General features: G+C 41.2%; 2 protein-coding genes across 8 annotated transcripts in view; one reads left to right on the plus strand and one right to left on the minus strand.

The window, feature by feature from the left end:
* The first annotated feature begins 6,414 nt into the window (after window positions 1-6,414).
* On the plus strand, window positions 6,415-15,076 carry LOC127932315 (uncharacterized). The gene is made up of 2 exons (XM_052527821.1): window positions 6,415-7,388; window positions 14,521-15,076. Exons 1-2 carry the CDS (start codon window positions 6,468-6,470, stop codon window positions 14,587-14,589), a joined length of 990 nt encoding a protein of 329 aa, XP_052383781.1. The 5' UTR covers window positions 6,415-6,467; the 3' UTR covers window positions 14,590-15,076.
* The window catches only part of LOC118376326 (girdin-like), a 39,909-nt gene continuing 29,081 nt past the window's right edge, over window positions 8,732-19,559 (minus strand). For 4 of the 7 annotated variants that reach the window (XM_035763034.2, XM_035763035.2, XM_035763039.2 and 1 more), the window contains 2 exons: window positions 19,228-19,293; window positions 16,319-18,797 (listed from right to left, as the gene is read on the minus strand). In XM_035763034.2, the coding sequence (XP_035618927.2) occupies window positions 17,614-18,797; window positions 19,228-19,293 (1,250 nt within the window). In that variant the 3' untranslated portion in view covers window positions 16,319-17,613. Of the gene's footprint in view, window positions 10,548-16,318; window positions 18,798-19,227; window positions 19,294-19,559 lie in introns of those variants that run through there. The other 3 variants (XR_008144819.1, XR_008144818.1, XR_008144817.1) reach the window with 3 other exon arrangements.

The raw sequence follows: 19,559 nt of genomic DNA on the forward strand, positions 1-19,559 counted from the left end.
GTGGATGTCAACGGTAACCAAACTCAACACCTGTGGCGGTCCAGAGTCAGAGAGTCAGAACATCTATCAGTGCGTTGCAGATGTACTTGGCGACCAGTACCACTACGCGAATGCCATTGACAGCTCTCTGCTCTGGACTGTTGGGTACACCCCCTACATTCCCCCAGCTCTGAAAGGAAGAAGCTTCCCCTCTGTCGAGAACTTCTTCCTGGATGAGTGGGAGCCACTGACACTCCTGCAGACTCCTCAGGTTCTGTCCACCAGTGTTTCCATCGAGGAAGACAACCTGATCCAGTCTGCTGCAGGCCTAGTGTCTCAAGTTATGTCCACCAATGTTGCCATCGTGGAGAATGACCTGATCCAGTCTGCTGCAGTCCTAGTGTCTCAGGTTCTGTCCACCAGTGTTTCCATTGTGGAGAATGACTTGATCCAGTCTGCTGCAGGCCTAGTGTCTCAGGTTCTGTCCACCAGTGTTGCCATTGTGGAGAATGACCTGATCCAGTCTGCTGCAGGCCTAGTGTCTCAGGTTCTGTCCACCAGTGTTGCCATCGTGGAAAATGACCTGATCCAGTCTGCTGCAGGCCTAGTGTCTCAGGTTCTGTCCACCAGTGTTACCATTGTGGAGAATGACCTGATCCAGTCTGCTGCAGGCCTAGTGTCTCAGGTTCTGTCCAGCAGTGTTGCCATCGTCAAAAATGACCTGATCCAGTCTGCTGCAGGCCTAGTGTCTCAGGTTCTATCCAGCAGTGACGCTAGAGTGAAGGATCGTATTGATTCCACACTTAGAGACTCCAACCAACCTGAGGTCCATGTGGCGGATGTCTCAACCGAGAGAAGTAGACTAGTCATCACTATTTCTATGTTTTCAATAGAGAGTAGCAATGCTTCGGTCCATGAAGTTGATGCTATTGCTACCAGCCTGGAGCACCCGGCTGAGGAAATGTCTACCTCTACCACTGATGGCCACATTATTTCATCCACTGCTGTTGCCAATCAGAAGAAAACAAGGAGTGAATTCGTCTCATCTCTACGGAGACTGTTCACGAGAAAGAACAGGATGCCTGTCAGTAATACTTATATAGTGTTTTGTCCTGTAATATGTTATCATTTATTAACTATTGTTATACTAATATCCAGTGTTAATGGTTGTCTTTAAAATATTTTTCTCTATTGTCCACTTGTCTGTTTTTCAGGCTAAAGTGGCTTCCAAGAAGGAGCACATTCACTTGGTTGACCACCTCAATGCTGAAGTCACCCACTGAGGACACTCACTCACTGCTGAAAGCATCCAGAATGATGCTTGTGTTTCTCCTCAACGCCACCTACACCCCTGCCCCTCTCCCCCACACCAAACCCTACCAGGGTTGGGATGAATTCCAGATCAATTCAGTCAATTCAGGAAGTAAACTGAAATTCCAATTCCAATTGTTTCTCATAGGAGGCATTGAGGTAAATTTGAATTGCTATTGGAATTTCAGTTCACTTACTGAATTGACTGAATTGAAAATTAATTGACCCCAAACCTGATCCCTAAGCCCCCACCCCATCCATTTCTATCTTCAGTAAATGTTGTAGAATTTTATTTGAATGTGTTTTGTATCTTCATTAAAACCACAATGCATCTCTAACGAGAGTCACTCATGTTACACGTCTAGATTTATCATTAAATATTAACGCAACATGTAAAGTATTGGTCCCATGTTTCATGAGCTGAAATAAAATCCCATAAGTGTTCCGTATGCACAAAAAGGTTATTTCTCTCAAATGTTGTGTTTACATACCTATTAGTGAGCATTTCTCCTTTGCGAAGTTCATCCATCCACCTGCCAGATGTGGCATATCAAGAAACCATTTAAACATTTTGAAAACGAGCACTTTAAAATGAGCAATTTTGTCACACAACACAATGCCACAGATGTCGGAAGTTTTGAGGGAGTGTGGAATTGGCATGCTGACTATGTAAATGTTCACCAGAGCTGTTGCTAGAGAATTCAACGTTCATTTCTTTACCATAAGCTGTTTCCAATGTTGTTTTAGCGAATTTGGCAGACCACAACAGGGGCTGAGGAGTATTTCTGTCTGTAATAAAGTCAGTTTGTAGGGAAAAACTCTTTCTGATTTGCTGGGCCAAGCTACCCAGGGGTGGGTCTGGCTTCCAGGTGGGTGGGCCTATACCATTCAAGGCCCTCCCATGGCTGCACACCTGCTCAGTCATGTGAAATCCATGGATTAGGACCTAATGAATTTATTTCAATTTTCTGATTTCCTTATGTGAACTGCACCTCAGTAAAATCTTTCAAATTGTTGCATGTTGCGTTTATATTTTTGTCTGCACATTTTCTTGAGAATATAATATAATATAATATAATAATACATGCATTCTCACTCATAACTTCTAGAATCAGAAATCAAAACAGACTCAACGTAATATATTAAAGGAATGAAAAGGGCTTTATTCAACTGTGGCTCCTGAAGTCCCTGCACACATTTACATTTACAAGGTTTCATCTTCACTGAGGACAATCTCAGTATTGGATTTTTGCAGAGACAATGAAGCAGAGACAATGAAAAGCAAACAAAAAACAAACTGAACAAACCAAACAAAAACTCAGTCCCCACATGACACATGACATGACACTGATATAACACATGACATGACACTGATGACACATGACATGACACTGATATTACACATGACATGACACTGATATAACACATGACATGACACTGATATGACACATGACATGACACTGATATAACACATGACATGACACTGATATAACACATGACATGACACTGATATGACACATGACATGACACTGATATGACACATGACATGACACTGATATGACACATGACATGACACTGATATGACACATGACATGACACTGATGACACATGACATGACACTGATATGACACATGACATGACACTGATATGACACATGACATGACACTGATATACCACATGACATGACACTGATATAACACATGACATGACACTGATGACACATGACATGACACTGATATGACACATGACATGACACTGATATGACACATGACATGACACTGATATAACACATGACATGACACTGATATAACACATGACATGACACTGATATAACACATGACATGACACTGATATGACACATGACATGACACTGATATGACACATGACATGACACTGATATAACACATGACATGACACTGATATAACACATGACATGACACTGATATGACACATGACATGACACTGATATGACACATGACATGACACTGATGACACATGACATGACACTGATATGACACATGACATGACACTGATATAACACATGACATGACACTGATATGACACATGACATGACACTGATATGACACATGACATGACACTGATATAACACATGACATGACACTGATATAACACATGACATGACACTGATATAACACATGACATGACACTGATGACACATGACATGACACTGATATGACACATGACATGACACTGATATAACACATGACATGACACTGATATGACATGACACTGATATAACACATGACATGACACTGATATAACACATGACATGACACTGATATAACACATGACATGACACTGATATGACACATGACATGACACTGATATGACACATGACATGACACTGATATAACACATGACATGACACTGATATAACACATGACATGACACTGATATGACACATGACATGACACTGATATAACACATGACATGACACTGATATAACACATGACATGACACTGATATGACACATGACATGACACTGATATGACACATGACATGACACTGATATAACACATGACACTGATGACACATGACATGACAGTGATATGACACATGACATGACACTGATATAACACATGACATGACACTGATATAACACATGACATGACACTGATATGACACATGACATGACACTGATATGACACATGACATGACACTCGACCGAGGAACCATATTGGTGCGTTTTTCCTAATCAGATCATTACTGATTGTGTTTGTTGTTATAAGTTCACTGTAATGTCCAGCGTGGTAATAAACTAACAAGGTAATGTAATGTACATGTTGTCTACTAGTCTGTATGTACTATCAACACTCTGGACAGAGAGCTATGGTTTTTCGGTTGAAGTGTTTATGTGTATAACTAGAACAACAAAGAGTACATATGAATAGGGACTTTAAGCATTTGTAGATTGACACGGCCTATAAACACAAATAAAACACAAATATCAACACAGGATTATAAATACAAATGAAAACATAGACTGTATAATACTGAAAACTTTTGTCAAACAACAAAGGAATATTGTCGATGTGAAAACAACAACTTGAAAACAACAACTTATTCCCTAAAAGTACATTTTATTTACATCTTCATTTGGACTAAATATAAAAATCTGTACATTAGAGAAACAAGTCTCTTTTAAACAATGTTGGTACTACATTGGTAATGATTAGTACTACGTTGGTACTGACATTCACAACTACCTGTTTCTACATGCAACTACAAACTACCTGTCATCGGCAATCAGCACTGAGTGATTTCTACAGTATTACTCTCACAGTCTTCTTGTCCTCCATTTTGGCTCTGTACATTGTCCAGGTGTCCCAGTGCCATGCCGTTAGTGGACTCCTGCCTCAGGGGCGGGCAACTGATGTTACGCACCAGTTCTGGGTCCAGACAGAGGAATGTCTGGTTCTTATCGTTATTATTGCTGCTGCTACTAGTAGTGGTGGTGACTACCGACTCGCTAAACATAGTGTCTGAGAAGACAAGAGTCTAGGTTGAACTGGGTCCCTCTGAAGAGGGATTCCTGACAGGTGGATTTTGGCCGATCGGTGGCTACCTCTGGGTCTCTGGGGGGTTTGCTTGGTGGTTGATTATCAGAGTCTGGTTCTTCTGGATTGTTCTGCTTGTTCTGCTGGCTTAATGCGGTGATCTCCTTTGAGACATGACTGAGTCATGGTATTGAAATTGAAACCTGAAAACTGAAATGTTGTGCTGGCTACATCATATAGATGCTCTGTTACATCATCAGCAGTGAGTGGACAACTCGGGGAAACGACTGGCTCCATACTACAGCCTCTCTAATGTTCATATATATCACAGTACAATGTTACCTGACCAAATACTCTACTACATGTGTGTGGAGCCTCAGTCATATACCATTGAATTGGCAGAAAGTATTGACCCTTCGTCAAAAATACTAGTATTTTCTGATTGTTCTTGGTGAATGTCAGTTTTGTTTGATAAATAACAGACAATAGGACTCAAGAGTATATGAAATTGTCCTTCTGTTTGTCTAACCAACATATAATGCCTATAACCAGAGCCCTTTATTGTAATAGAAGACTGCCTGTACAGTTCTTTAAATTCTCTATTCGTAACATCCTTTTCTGAGAGATATATTTCACTCAATAGTTGAATATCGTCAAACAAAATGTATTGTTTTCTGAATGCTGTGTACACATGTGCAAGTGTGTGACTTAGGCTCGGGTACGCCAACACTGCCCAGGTGAGGAAAAGTGCGGGGCTGAGGGCACTCATTTCTGTGCAGTGCGCACGTCCCGCGCTTTTACGCACAGTCTCTTTGCAGTAATGCATAAACGTTGTTATGGTGTTATGACACTAGCTTACTCAGTTTTTTATAATAAATTAAAAATAAGAAATTAAACTTGTTTACATTTTGTTTCATGGCTAGAGCGTGTGGTAAAGCGAATTAGAATTCCATTCCGATTCGAAACAATGTGTAAAGACGTATACCATCTCTATGCGACCGAGAGGGTCACAATGCCGACGCTTCACATGGAACTCCAGAACCCAAGAGATATGTCCAGAACTCTCAAAAAATCTTTAGTTCTTGATCGACAAACAACGAGAGAGACAACATTATTATGGCAAGCTTTTCATTCATTTTCCCCGAAGACAGACGTTGTTCCATTAAGGACAACGAAGTCAATTCAGGTAAGAACAATAACGTTCATTTCCGTCTTTAAATAAAAATAGTATTTGAAGGTGTAATTCCTACTGGAAAAGAAATAAAAACAACATTGAAGATAAAGCTTTAGAGGTTTGTTGTTAGTTACCAAACAGTGTAACCATGCGAAATGAGGTGTTCCAGCTGACAATGGGTTATTTTGCTATTGAAAATACTTGATGTCCCAATTATCTCTCCTTCCACCCAAAATGTGCACCTGATGACCTCTACTGATTTGAAAGTAAATGACTGGTATATTAAATATGGCTAAAACTCTACCTAGCCCCTACTAGCCAATGTTTTAGATTTGTGGGAAGTGGTGAATGAGTGCACACTTCAGCAGAAATGAGATGTTATTGGGATGCATGAAGAAAATGAAGAATGCAAATGAAGAATATCCCTTGTTTGTAATGCTGAAATCAGTTTAGATAACCCCGTGTTGGTGTTTCTTTCAGGGTGGATGTCAACGGTAACCAAACTCAACACCCGTGGCGGTCCAGAGTCAGAGAGTCAGAACATCTATCAGTGCGTTGCAGATGTACTTGGCGACCAGTACCACTATGCGAATGCCATTGACAGCTCTCTAATCTGGACTGTTGGGTACACCCCCTACATTCCCCCAGCTCTGAAAGGAAGAAGCTTCCCCTCTGTCGAGAACTTCTTCCTGGATGAGTGGGAGCCACTGACAGTCCTGCAGACTCCTCAGGTTCTGTCCACCAGTGTTTCCATCGAGGAAGACAACCTGATCCAGTCTGCTGCAGGCCTAGTGTCTCAGGTTCTGTCCACCAGTGTTGCCATCGTGGAGAATGACCTGATCCAGTCTGCTGCAGGTCTAGTGTCTCAGGTTCTGTCCACCAGTGTTGCCATCGTGGAGAATGACCTGATCCAGTCTGCTGCAGGTCTAGTGTCTCAGGTTCTGTCCACCAGTGTTGCCATCGTGGAGAGTGACCTGATCCAGTCTGCTGCAGGCCTAGTGTCTCAGGTTCTGTCCACCAGTGTTGCCATTGTGGAAAATGACCTGATCCAGTCTGCTGCAGGCCTATTGTCTCAGGTTCTGTCCAGCAGTGACACTAGAGTGAAGGATCGTATTGATTCCACACTGAGAGACTCCAACCAACCTGAGGTCCATGTGGCTGATGTCTCAACCGAGAGAAGTAGACTAGTCATCACTATTTCTATGTTTTCAATCGAGAGTAGCAATGCTTCGGTCCCTGAAGTTGATGCTATTGCTACCAGCCTGGAGCACTGGGCTGAGGAAATGTCTACCTCTACCACTGATGGCCACATTGTTTCATCCACTGCTGTTGCCAATCAGAAGAAAACAAGGAGTGAATTCGTCTCATCTCTACGGAGACTGTTCACGAGAAAGAACAGGATGCCTGTCAGTAATACTTATATAGTGTTTTGTCCTGTAATATGTTATAATTTATTAACTATTGTTATACTAATATCCAGTGTTAATGGTTGTCTTTAAAATATTTTTCTCTATTGTCCACTTGTCTGTTTTTCAGGCTAAAGTGGCTTCCAAGAAGGAGCACATTCACTTGGTTGACCACCTCAATGCTGAAGTCACCCACTGAGGACACTCACTCACTGCTGAAAGCATCCAGAATGATGCTTGTGTTTCTCCTCAACGCCACCTACACCCCTGCCCCTCTCCCCCACACCAAACCCAACAGGGTTGGGATGAATTCCAGATCAATTCAGTCAATTCAGGAAGTAAACTGAAATTCCAATTCCAATTGTTTCTCATAGGAGGCATTGAGGTAAATTTGAATTGCTATTGGAATTTCAGTTCACTTACTAAATTGACTGAATTGAAAATTAATTGACTCTAAACCTGATCCCTAAGCCCCCACCCCATCCATTTCTATCTTCAGTAAATGTTGTAGAATTTTATTTGAATGTGTTTTGTATCTTCATTAAAACCACAATGCATCTCTAACGAGAGTCACCCATGTTACACGTCTAGATTTATCATTAAATATTAACGCAACATGTAAAGTATTGGTCCCATGTTTCATGAGCTGAAATAAAATCCCATAAGTGTTCCGTATGCACAAAAAGGTTATTTCTCTCAAATGTTGTGTTTACATACCTATTAGTGAGCATTTCTCCTTTGCCAAGTTCATCCATCCACCTGCCAGATGTGGCATATCAAGAAACCAATTAAACATTTTGAAAACGAGCACTTTAAAATGAGCAATTTTGTCACACAACACAATGCCACAGATGTCGGAAGTTTTGAGGGAGTGTGGAATTGGCATGCTGACTATGTAAATGTTCACCAGAGCTGTTGCTAGAGAATTCAACGTTAATTTCTTTACCATAAGCTGTTTCCAATGTTGTTTTAGCGAATTTGGCAGACCACAACAGGGGCTGAGGAGTATTTCTGTCTGTAATAAAGTCAGTTTGTAGGGAAAAACTCTTTCTGATTTGCTGGGCCAAGCTACCCAGGGGGTGGGTCTGGCTTCCAGGTGGGTGGGCCTATACCATTCAAGGCCCTCCCATGGCTGCACACCTGCTCAGTCATGTGAAATCCATGGATTAGGACCTAATGAATTTATTTCAATTTTCTGATTTCCTTATGTGAACTGCACCTCAGTAAAATCTTTCAAATTGTTGCATGTTGCGTTTATATTTTTGTCTGCACATTTTCTTGAGAATGACATGCATTCTCACTCATAACTTCTAGAATCAGAAATCAAAACAGACTCAACGTAATATATTAAAGGAATGAAAAGGGCTTTATTCAACTGTGGCTCCTGAAGTCCCTGCACACATTTACATTTACAAGGTTTCATCTTCACTGAGGACAATCTCAGTATTGGATTTTTGCAGAGACAATGAAGCAGAGACAATGAAAAGCAAACAAAAAAACAAACTGAACAAACCAAACAAAAACTCAGTCCCCACATGACACATGACATGACACTGATGACACATGACATGACACTGATATGACACATGACATGACACTGATATAACACATGACATGACACTGATATGACACATGACATGACACTGATATAACACATGACATGACACTGATATAACACATGACATGACACTGATATGACACATGACATGACACTGATATGACACATGACATGACACTGATATGACACATGACATGACACTGATATAACACATGACATGACACTGATGACACATGACATGACACTGATATTACACATGACATGACACTGATATAACACATGACATGACACTGATATGACACATGACATGACACTGATATAACACATGACATGACACTGATATAACACATGACATGACACTGATATGACACATGACATGACACTGATATGACACATGACATGACACTGATATGACACATGACATGACACTGATATGACACATGACATGACACTGATGACACATGACATGACACTGATATGACACATGACATGACACTGATATGACACATGACATGACACTGATATAACACATGACATGACACTGATATAACACATGACATGACACTGATGACACATGACATGACACTGATATGACACATGACATGACACTGATATAACACATGACATGACACTGATATGACATGACACTGATATAACACATGACATGACACTGATATAACACATGACATGACACTGATATAACACATGACATGACACTGATATGACACATGACATGACACTGATATGACACATGACATGACACTGATATAACACATGACATGACACTGATATAACACATGACATGACACTGATATAACACATGACATGACACTGATATAACACATGACATGACACTGATATGACACATGACATGACACTGATATGACACATGACATGACACTGATATAACACATGACATGACACTGATATGACACATGACATGACACTGATATGACACATGACATGACACTGATGACACATGACATGACACTGATATGACACATGACATGACACTGATATAACACATGACATGACACTGATGACACATGACATGACACTGATATGACACATGACATGACACTGATATAACACATGACATGACACTGATATGACATGACACTGATATAACACATGACATGACACTGATGACACATGACATGACACTGATATGACACATGACATGACACTGATATAACACATGACATGACACTGATATGACATGACACTGATATAACACATGACATGACACTGATATAACACATGACATGACACTGATATAACACATGACATGACACTGATATGACACATGACATGACACTGATATGACACATGACATGACACTGATATAACACATGACATGACACTGATATAACACATGACATGACACTGATATGACACATGACATGACACTGATATAACACATGACATGACACTGATATAACACATGACATGACACTGATATGACACATGACATGACACTGATATGACACATGACATGACACTGATATAACACATGACATGACACTGATGACACATGACATGACACTGATGACACATGACATGACACTGATATGACACATGACATGACACTGATATGACACCTGACATGACATGACACTGATATGACACATGACATGACACTGATATAACACATGACATGACACTGATGACACATGACATGACAGTGATATGACACATGACATGACACTGATATAACACATGACATGACACTGATATAACACATGACATGACACTGATATGACACATGACATGACACTGATATAACACATGACATGACACTGATATAACACATGACATGACACTGATATGACACATGACATGACACTGATATGACACATGACATGACACTGATATAACACATGACATGACACTGATGACACATGACATGACACTGATATGACACATGACATGACACTGATATAACACATGACATGACACTGATATAACACATGACATGACACTGATATGACACATGACATGACACTGATATGACACATGACATGACACTCGACCGAGGAACCATATTGGTGCGTTTTTCCTAATCAGATCATTACTGATTGTGTTTGTTGTTATAAGTTCACTGTAATGTCCAGCGTGGTAATAAACTAACAAGGTAATGTAATGTACATGTTGTCTACTAGTCTGTATGTACTATCAACACTCTGGACAGAGAGCTATGGTTTTTCGGTTGAAGTGTTTATGTGTATAACTAGAACAACAAAGAGTACATATGAATAGGGACTTTAAGCATTTGTAGATTGACACGGCCTATAAACACAAATAAAACACAAATATCAACACAGGATTATAAATACAAATGAAAACATAGACCGTATAATACTGAAAACTTTTGTCAAACAACAAAGGAATATTGTCGATGTGAAAACAACAACTTGAAAACAACAACTTATTCCCTAAAAGTACATTTTATTTACATCTTCATTTGGACTAAATATAAAAATCTGTACATTAGAGAAACAAGTCTCTTTTAAACAATGTTGGTACTACATTGGTAATGATTAGTACTACGTTGGTACTGACATTCACAACTACCTGTTTCTACATGCAACTACAAACTACCTGTCATCGGCAATCAGCACTGAGTGATTTCTACAGTATTACTCTCACAGTCTTCTTGTCCTCCATTTTGGCTCTGTACATTGTCCAGGTGTCCCAGTGCCATGCCGTTAGTGGACTCCTGCCTCAGGGGCGGGCAACTGATGTTACGCACCAGTTCTGGGTCCAGACAGAGGAATGTCTGGTTCTTATCGTTATTATTGCTGCTGCTACTAGTAGTGGTGGTGACTACCGACTCGCTAAACATATTGTCTGAGAAGACAAGAGTCTAGGTTGAACTGGGTCCCTCTGAAGAGGGATTCCTGACAGGTGGATTTTGGCCGATCGGTGGCTACCTCTGGGTCTCTGGGGGGTTTGCTTGGTGGTTGATTATCAGAGTCTGGTTCTTCTGGATTGTTCTGCTTGTTCTGCTGGCTTAATGCGGTGATCTCCTTTGAGACATGACTGAGTCATGGTATTGAAATTGAAACCTGAAAACTGAAATGTTGTGCTGGCTACATCATATAGATGCTCTGTTACATCATCAGCAGTGAGTGGACAACTCGGGGGAAACGACTGGCTCCATACTACAGCCTCTCTAATGTTCATATATATCACAGTACAATGTTACCTGACCAAATACTCTACTACATGTGTGTGGAGCCTCAGTCATATACCATTGAATTGGCAGAAAGTATTGACCCTTCGTCAAAAATACTAGTATTTTCTGATTGTTCTTGGTGAATGTCAGTTTTGTTTGATAAATAACAGACAATAGGACTCAAGAGTATATGAAATTGTCCTTCTGTTTGTCTAACCAACATATAATGCCTATAACCAGAGCCCTTTATTGTAATAGAAGACTGCCTGTACAGTTCTTTAAATTCTCTATTCGTAACATCCTTTTCTGAGAGATATATTTCACTCAATAGTTGAATATCGTCAAACAAAATGTATTGTTTTCTGAATGCTGTGTACACATGTGCAAGTGTGTGACTTAGGCTCGGGTACGCCAACACTGCCCAGGTGAGGAAAAGTGCGGGGCTGAGGGCACTCATTTCTGTGCAGTGCGCACGTCCCGCGCTTTTACGCACAGTCTCTTTGCAGTAATGCATAAACGTTGTTATGGTGTTATGACACTAGCTTACTCAGTTTTTTATAATAAATTAAAAATAAGAAATTAAACTTGTTTACATTTTGTTTCATGGCTAGAGCGTGTGGTAAAGCGAATTAGAATTCCATTCCGATTCGAAACAATGTGTAAAGACGTATACCATCTCTATGCGACCGAGAGGGTCACAATGCCGACGCTTCACATGGAACTCCAGAACCCAAGAGATATGTCCAGAACTCTCAAAAAATCTTCAGTTCTTGATCGACAAACAACGAGAGAGACAACATTATTATGGCAAGCTTTTCATTCATTTTCCCCGAAGACAGACGTTGTTCCATTAAGGACAACGAAGTCAATTCAGGTAAGAACAATAACGTTCATTTCCGTCTTTAAATAAAAATAGTATTTGAAGGTGTAATTCCTACTGGAAAAGAAATAAAAACAACATTGAAGATAAAGCTTTAGAGGTTTGTTGTTAGTTACCAAACAGTGTAACCATGCGAAATGAGGTGTTCCAGCTGACAATGGGTTATTTTGCCATTGAAAATACTTGATGTCCCAATTATCTCTCCTTCCACCCAAAATGTGCACCTGATGACCTCTACTGATTTGAAAGTAAATGACTGGTATATTAAATATGGCTAAAACTCTACCTAGCCCCTACTAGCCAATGTTTTAGATTTGTGGGAAGTGGTGAATGAGTGCACACTTCAGCAGAAATTAGATGTTATTGGGATGCATGAAGAAAATGAAGAATGCAAATGAAGAATATCCCTTGTTTGTAATGCTGAAATCAGTTTAGATAACCGCGTGTTGGTGTTTCTTTCAGGGTGGATGTCAACGGTAACCAAACTCAACACCCGTGGCGGTCCAGAGTCAGAGAGTCAGAACATCTATCAGTGTGTTGCAGATGTACTTGGCGACCAGTACCACTACGCGAATGCCATTGACAGCTCTCTAATCTGGACTGTTGGGTACACCCCTACATTCCCCCAGCTCTGAAAGGAAGAAGCTTCCCCTCTGTCGAGAACTTCTTCCTGGATGAGTGGGAGCCACTGACACTCCTGCAGACTCCTCAGGTTCTGTCCACCAGTGTTTCCATCGAGGAAGACAACCTGATCCAGTCTGCTGCAGGCCTAGTGTCTCAGGTTCTGTCCACCAGTGTTGCCATCGTGGAGAATGACCTGATCCAGTCTGCTGCAGGTCTAGTGTCTCAGGTTCTGTCCACCAGTGTTGCCATCGTGGAGAATGACCTGATCCAGTCTGCTGCAGGCCTAGTGTCTCAGGTTCTGTCCACCAGTGTTGCCATCGTGGAGAATGACCTGATCCAGTCTGCTGCAGGCCTAGTGTCTCAGGTTCTGTCCACCAGTGTTGCCATCGTGGAGAATGACCTGATCCAGTCTGCTGCAGGCCTATTGTCTCAGGTTCTGTCCAGCAGTGACACTAGAGTGAAGGATCGTATTGATTCCACACTGAGAGACTCCAACCAACCTGAGGTCCATGTGGCTGATGTCTCAACCGAGAGAAGTAGACTAGTCATCACTATTTCTATGTTTTCAATCGAGAGTAGCAATGCTTCGGTCCATGAAGTTGATGCTATTGCTACCAGCCTGGAGCACCCGGCTGAGGAAATGTCTACCTCTACCACTGATGGCCACATTATTTCATCCACTGCTGTTGCCAATCAGAAGAAAACAAGGAGTGAATTCGTCTCATCTCTACGGAGACTGTTCACGAGAAAGAACAGGATGCCTGTCAGTAATACTTATATAGTGTTTTGTCCTGTAATATGTTATCATTTATTAACTATTGTTATACTAATATCCAGTGTTAATGGTTGTCTTTAAAATATTTTTCTCTATTGTCCACTTGTCTGTTTTCAGGCTAAAGTGGCTTCCAAGAAGGAGCACATTCACTTGGTTGACCACCTCAATGCTGAAGTCACCCACTGAGGACACTCACTCACTGCTGAAAGCATCCAGAATGATGCTTGTGTTTCTCCTCAACGCCACCTACACCCCTGCCCCTCTCCCCCACACCAAACCCTACCAGGGTTGGGATGAATTCCAGATCAATTCAGTCAATTCAGGAAGTAAACTGAAATTCCAATTCCAATTGTTTCTCATAGGAGGCATTGAGGTAAATTTGAATTGCTATTGGAATTTCAGTTCACTTACTGAATTGACTGAATTGAAAATTAATTGACCCCAAACCTGATCCCTAAGCCCCCACCCCATCCATTTCTATCTTCAGTAAATGTTGTAGAATTTTATTTGAATGTGTTTTGTATCTTCATTAAAACCACAATGCATCTCTAACGAGAGTCACTCATGTTACACGTCTAGATTTATCATTAAATATTAACGCAACATGTAAAGTATTGGTCCCATGTTTCATGAGCTGAAATAAAATCCCATAAGTGTTCCGTATGCACAAAAAGGTTATTTCTCTCAAATGTTGTGTTTACATACCTATTAGTGAGCATTTCTCCTTTGCGAAGTTCATCCATCCACCTGCCAGATGTGGCATATCAAGAAACCATTTAAACATTTTGAAAACGAGCACTTTAAAATGAGCAATTTTGTCACACAACACAATGCCACAGATGTCGGAAGTTTTGAGGGAGTGTGGAATTGGCATGCTGACTATGTAAATGTTCACCAGAGCTGTTGCTAGAGAATTCAACGTTAATTTCTTTACCATAAGCTGTTTCCAATGTTGTTTTAGCGAATTTGGCAGACCACAACAGGGGCTGAGGAGTATTTCTGTCTGTAATAAAGTCAGTTTGTAGGGAAAAACTCTTTCTGATTTGCTGGGCCAAGCTACCCAGGGGGTGGGTCTGGCTTCCAGGTGGGTGGGCCTATACCATTCAAGGCCCTCCCATGGCTGCACACCTGCTCAGTCATGTGAAATCCATGGATTAGGACCTAATGAATTTATTTCAATTTTCTGATTTCCTTATGTGAACTGCACCTCAGTAAAATCTTTCAAATTGTTGCATGTTGCGTTTATATTTTTGTCTGCACATTTTCTTGAGAATATAATATAATATAATATAATAATACATGCATTCTCACTCATAACTTCTAGAATCAGAAATCAAAACAGACTCAACGTAATATATTAAAGGAATGAAAAGGGCTTTATTCAACTGTGGCTCCTGAAGTCCCTGCACACATTTACATTTACAAGGTTTCATCTTCACTGAGGACAATCTCAGTATTGGATTTTTGCAGAGACAATGAAGCAGAGACAATGAAAAGCAAACAAAAAAACAAACTGAACAAACCAAACAAAAACTCAGTCCCCACATGACACATGACATGACACTGATGACACATGACATGACACTGATATGACACATGACATGACACTGATATGACACATGACATGACACTGATATAACACATGACATGACACTGATGACACATGACATGACACTGATATGACACATGACATGACACTGATATGACACATGACATGACACTGATATGACACATGACATGACACTGATATGACACATGACATGACACTGATATGACACATGACATGACACTGATATAACACATGACATGACACTGATGACACATGACATGACACTGATATGACACATGACATGACACTGATATAACACATGACATGACACTGATATGACATAACACTGATATAACACATGACATGACACTGATATGACACATGACATGACACTGATATGACACATGACATGACACTGATATAACACATGACATGACACTGATATAACACATGACATGACACTGATATGACACATGACATGACACTGATATAACACATGGCATGACACTGATGACACATGACATGACACTGATATGACACATGACATGACACTGATATAACACATGACATGACACTGATGACACATGACATGACACTGATATGACACATGACATGACACTGATATAACACATGACATGACACTGATATAACACATGACATGACACTGATGACACATGACATGACACTGATATGACACATGACATGACACTGATATAACACATGACATGACACTGATATGACACATGACATGACACTAATATAACACATGACATGACACTGATATAACACATGACATGACACTGATATAACACATGACATGACACTGATATAACACATGACATGACACTGATATAACACATGACATGACACTGATATGACACATGACATGACACTGATATAACACATGGCATGACACTGATGACACATGACATGACACTGATATGACACATGACATGACACTGATATGACACATGACATGACACTGATATAACACATGACATGACACTGATATAACACATGACATGACACTGATATGACACATGACATGACACTGATATGACACATGACATGACACTCGACCGAGGAACCATATTGGTGCGTTTTTCCTAATCAGATCATTACTGATTGTGTTTGTTGTTATAAGTTCACTGTAATGTCCAGCGTGGTAATAAACTAACAAGGTAATGTAATGTACATGTTGTCTACTAGTCTGTATGTACTATCAACACTCTGGACAGAGAGCTATGGTTTTTCGGTTGAAGTGTTTATGTGTATAACTAGAACAACAAAGAGTACATATGAATAGGGACTTTAAGCATTTGTAGATTGACACGGCCTATAAACACAAATAAAACACAAATATCAACACAGGATTATAAATACAAATGAAAACATAGACCGTATAATACTGAAAACTTTTGTCAAACAACAAAGGAATATTGTCGATGTGAAAACAACAACTTGAAAACAACAACTTATTCCCTAAAAGTACATTTTATTTACATCTTCATTTGGACTAAATATAAAAATCTGTACATTAGAGAAACAAGTCTCTTTTAAACAATGTTGGTACTACATTGGTAATGATTAGTACTACGTTGGTACTGACATTCACAACTACCTGTTTCTACATGCAACTACAAACTACCTGTCATCGGCAATCAGCACTGAGTGATTTCTACAGTATTACTCTCACAGTCTTCTTGTCCTCCATTTTGGCTCTGTACATTGTCCAGGTGTCCCAGTGCCGTGCCGTTAGTGGACTCCTGCCTCAGGGGCGGGCAACTGATGTTACGCACCAGTTCTGGGTCCAGACAGAGGAATGTCTGGTTCTTATTGTTATTATTGCTGCTGTCACTAGTAGTGGTGGTGACTACCGACTCGCTAAAGATAGTGTCTGAGAAGACAGAGTCTAGGTTGAAAGGGGTGCCACCGAAGAGGGATTCATGGCAGGTGGATTTGGGTCGATCGGTGGCTATCGCTGGGTCTCTGGGGGGTTTGCTTGGTGGTGGTGGGTGATTATCAGTGTCTCGTTCTTCTGGATTGTTCTGCTTGTTCTGATTCTGATTAACCTGATTTGGGTTCCCATCAGATTCCATGATAGGTAAGGGATCTACTTTCGCCATCACCCTAGAGTAACTGTTGACACTGGATCGTCGCGAGGAACCCTCGGCTGTTGAGATGACGCTACTGGCCCGGGGTAGAGAGGCAGGAGACCATGGCCCTCTCAGACGCGCCTCCTTCCCCAACGGGGTGGAGAAACAGTTGAGACACCCAGACACTGAGGAAGATTTACCCTGGACGTAGAGCACCGTGATCGGGGACATGGCTGAGGCTCGGGTGGTGGTGGTCTCCGGAGCTTTGTTCAGACCTAATCCAGATCGAGGTAGTACGGCAACCTGCCCCTGAGCTGTTTTGGGGACATTCCCATCGGAAGGGCACTGGGGGGCTCTGCTGCCGCTGGCGCACCTCCTGAGGACACTCCTTCTGGGCCAGGGGTCCTGGGTGCTACCCACCTCCCTCCCCCTACAGGGAACTGAACCCTGGGTGTTTGCTATGGCAATAGGTGAGGAGTTCTTTACTCCTACCCTCTCTCTGTGTTTGTTGCTGCTGGTGTGTGTTAAGGAAGTGGATCGCTGCTGTGTGTGTGTGGTCGGCGAGGGGTTCTGCCGTGTATGTCGGGGGGTGGAGGTATCGCTAGGCGGAAGGCAAGAGGAAGAGGAGTGGCGGGATGACAGAGGCGGCTGGACCGGGCTACTGCCGTTGGACCAGGGTTCGTTGTCTAGGCTGAGGCTGAACTCTCCACTGCTCTGGCTCTGGGCACGGCTCGGCACACCATTCAGACCTGGGTGAACCGCAGATGGAGAGAACGTCGCTTTAGGTTACACCAAAATAGCAGGCTACACTCTTCATTACAACTGTCTGGAAAATGTATGCATTTCCACAATGTATTATAAACACATTTTATGTAAAATAAACATAGCATAGGCAACAATACAAGCTAGTAAATGCATGTATCATTATGTCTGCCTATAGAGAGCAGTATTATCAAGCTGTTCAGAATAATGCCTACTTGAGAGATTAACTTGAAAAAAGGCCATGTTAACAGATATTGATTTATTCTTCATTTTAACTCGTACATCTGTGCACATGGTCTGCATCCCAAATGGCACCCTATTCTCCTTATAGGGCTCTGGTCAAAAGTAGTGCACTGTGTATTGAATAGGGTGCCATTTGGGAACCCTCAAATAATGAGTTAGCGGGATGTTGCTTACCGTGGTTTTGTAGTTCATCCCTGTCGTCAAAGTCAGCAGCAACAGCACTGTCATTACAATCCTTGTCTGTGCAACACAAAATGGCAGGGGACAGAAAATGAGACGACACGGTATGGGTATGACAACACTGTATCCAGGAGCGAGGAGGTGTTGCGGTCAAACTGGTCAGGTTAAAAGCATGAGAAGCATATGGGAAGTGGTAGTGTTCATTCAAACAAACGGAATTGCAGCTGTATGAAGCAACACATCCCTATAGAGACGTTGTAGCTCAAACCCCTTAGCAAATGTACCCTTGTAGCATGATCCTTAAAACGACAGCAAAAGGTGTTCAT

This window comes from Oncorhynchus keta, chromosome 10, assembly GCF_023373465.1.
Source record: "Oncorhynchus keta strain PuntledgeMale-10-30-2019 chromosome 10, Oket_V2, whole genome shotgun sequence".
Taxonomy (NCBI): Eukaryota; Metazoa; Chordata; class Actinopteri; order Salmoniformes; family Salmonidae; genus Oncorhynchus; species Oncorhynchus keta.

Excerpts from the sequence above, each read along its gene's own strand:
- LOC127932315 (XM_052527821.1), top strand. The coding sequence starts at position 6,468 with ATGTCAACGGTAACCAAACTCAACACCCGTGGCGGTCCAGAGTCAGAG. Across the intron at positions 7,389-14,520 it reads CGAGAAAGAACAGGATGCCT|GCTAAAGTGGCTTCCAAGAA; the intron begins GTCAGTAATACT and ends GTCTGTTTTCAG.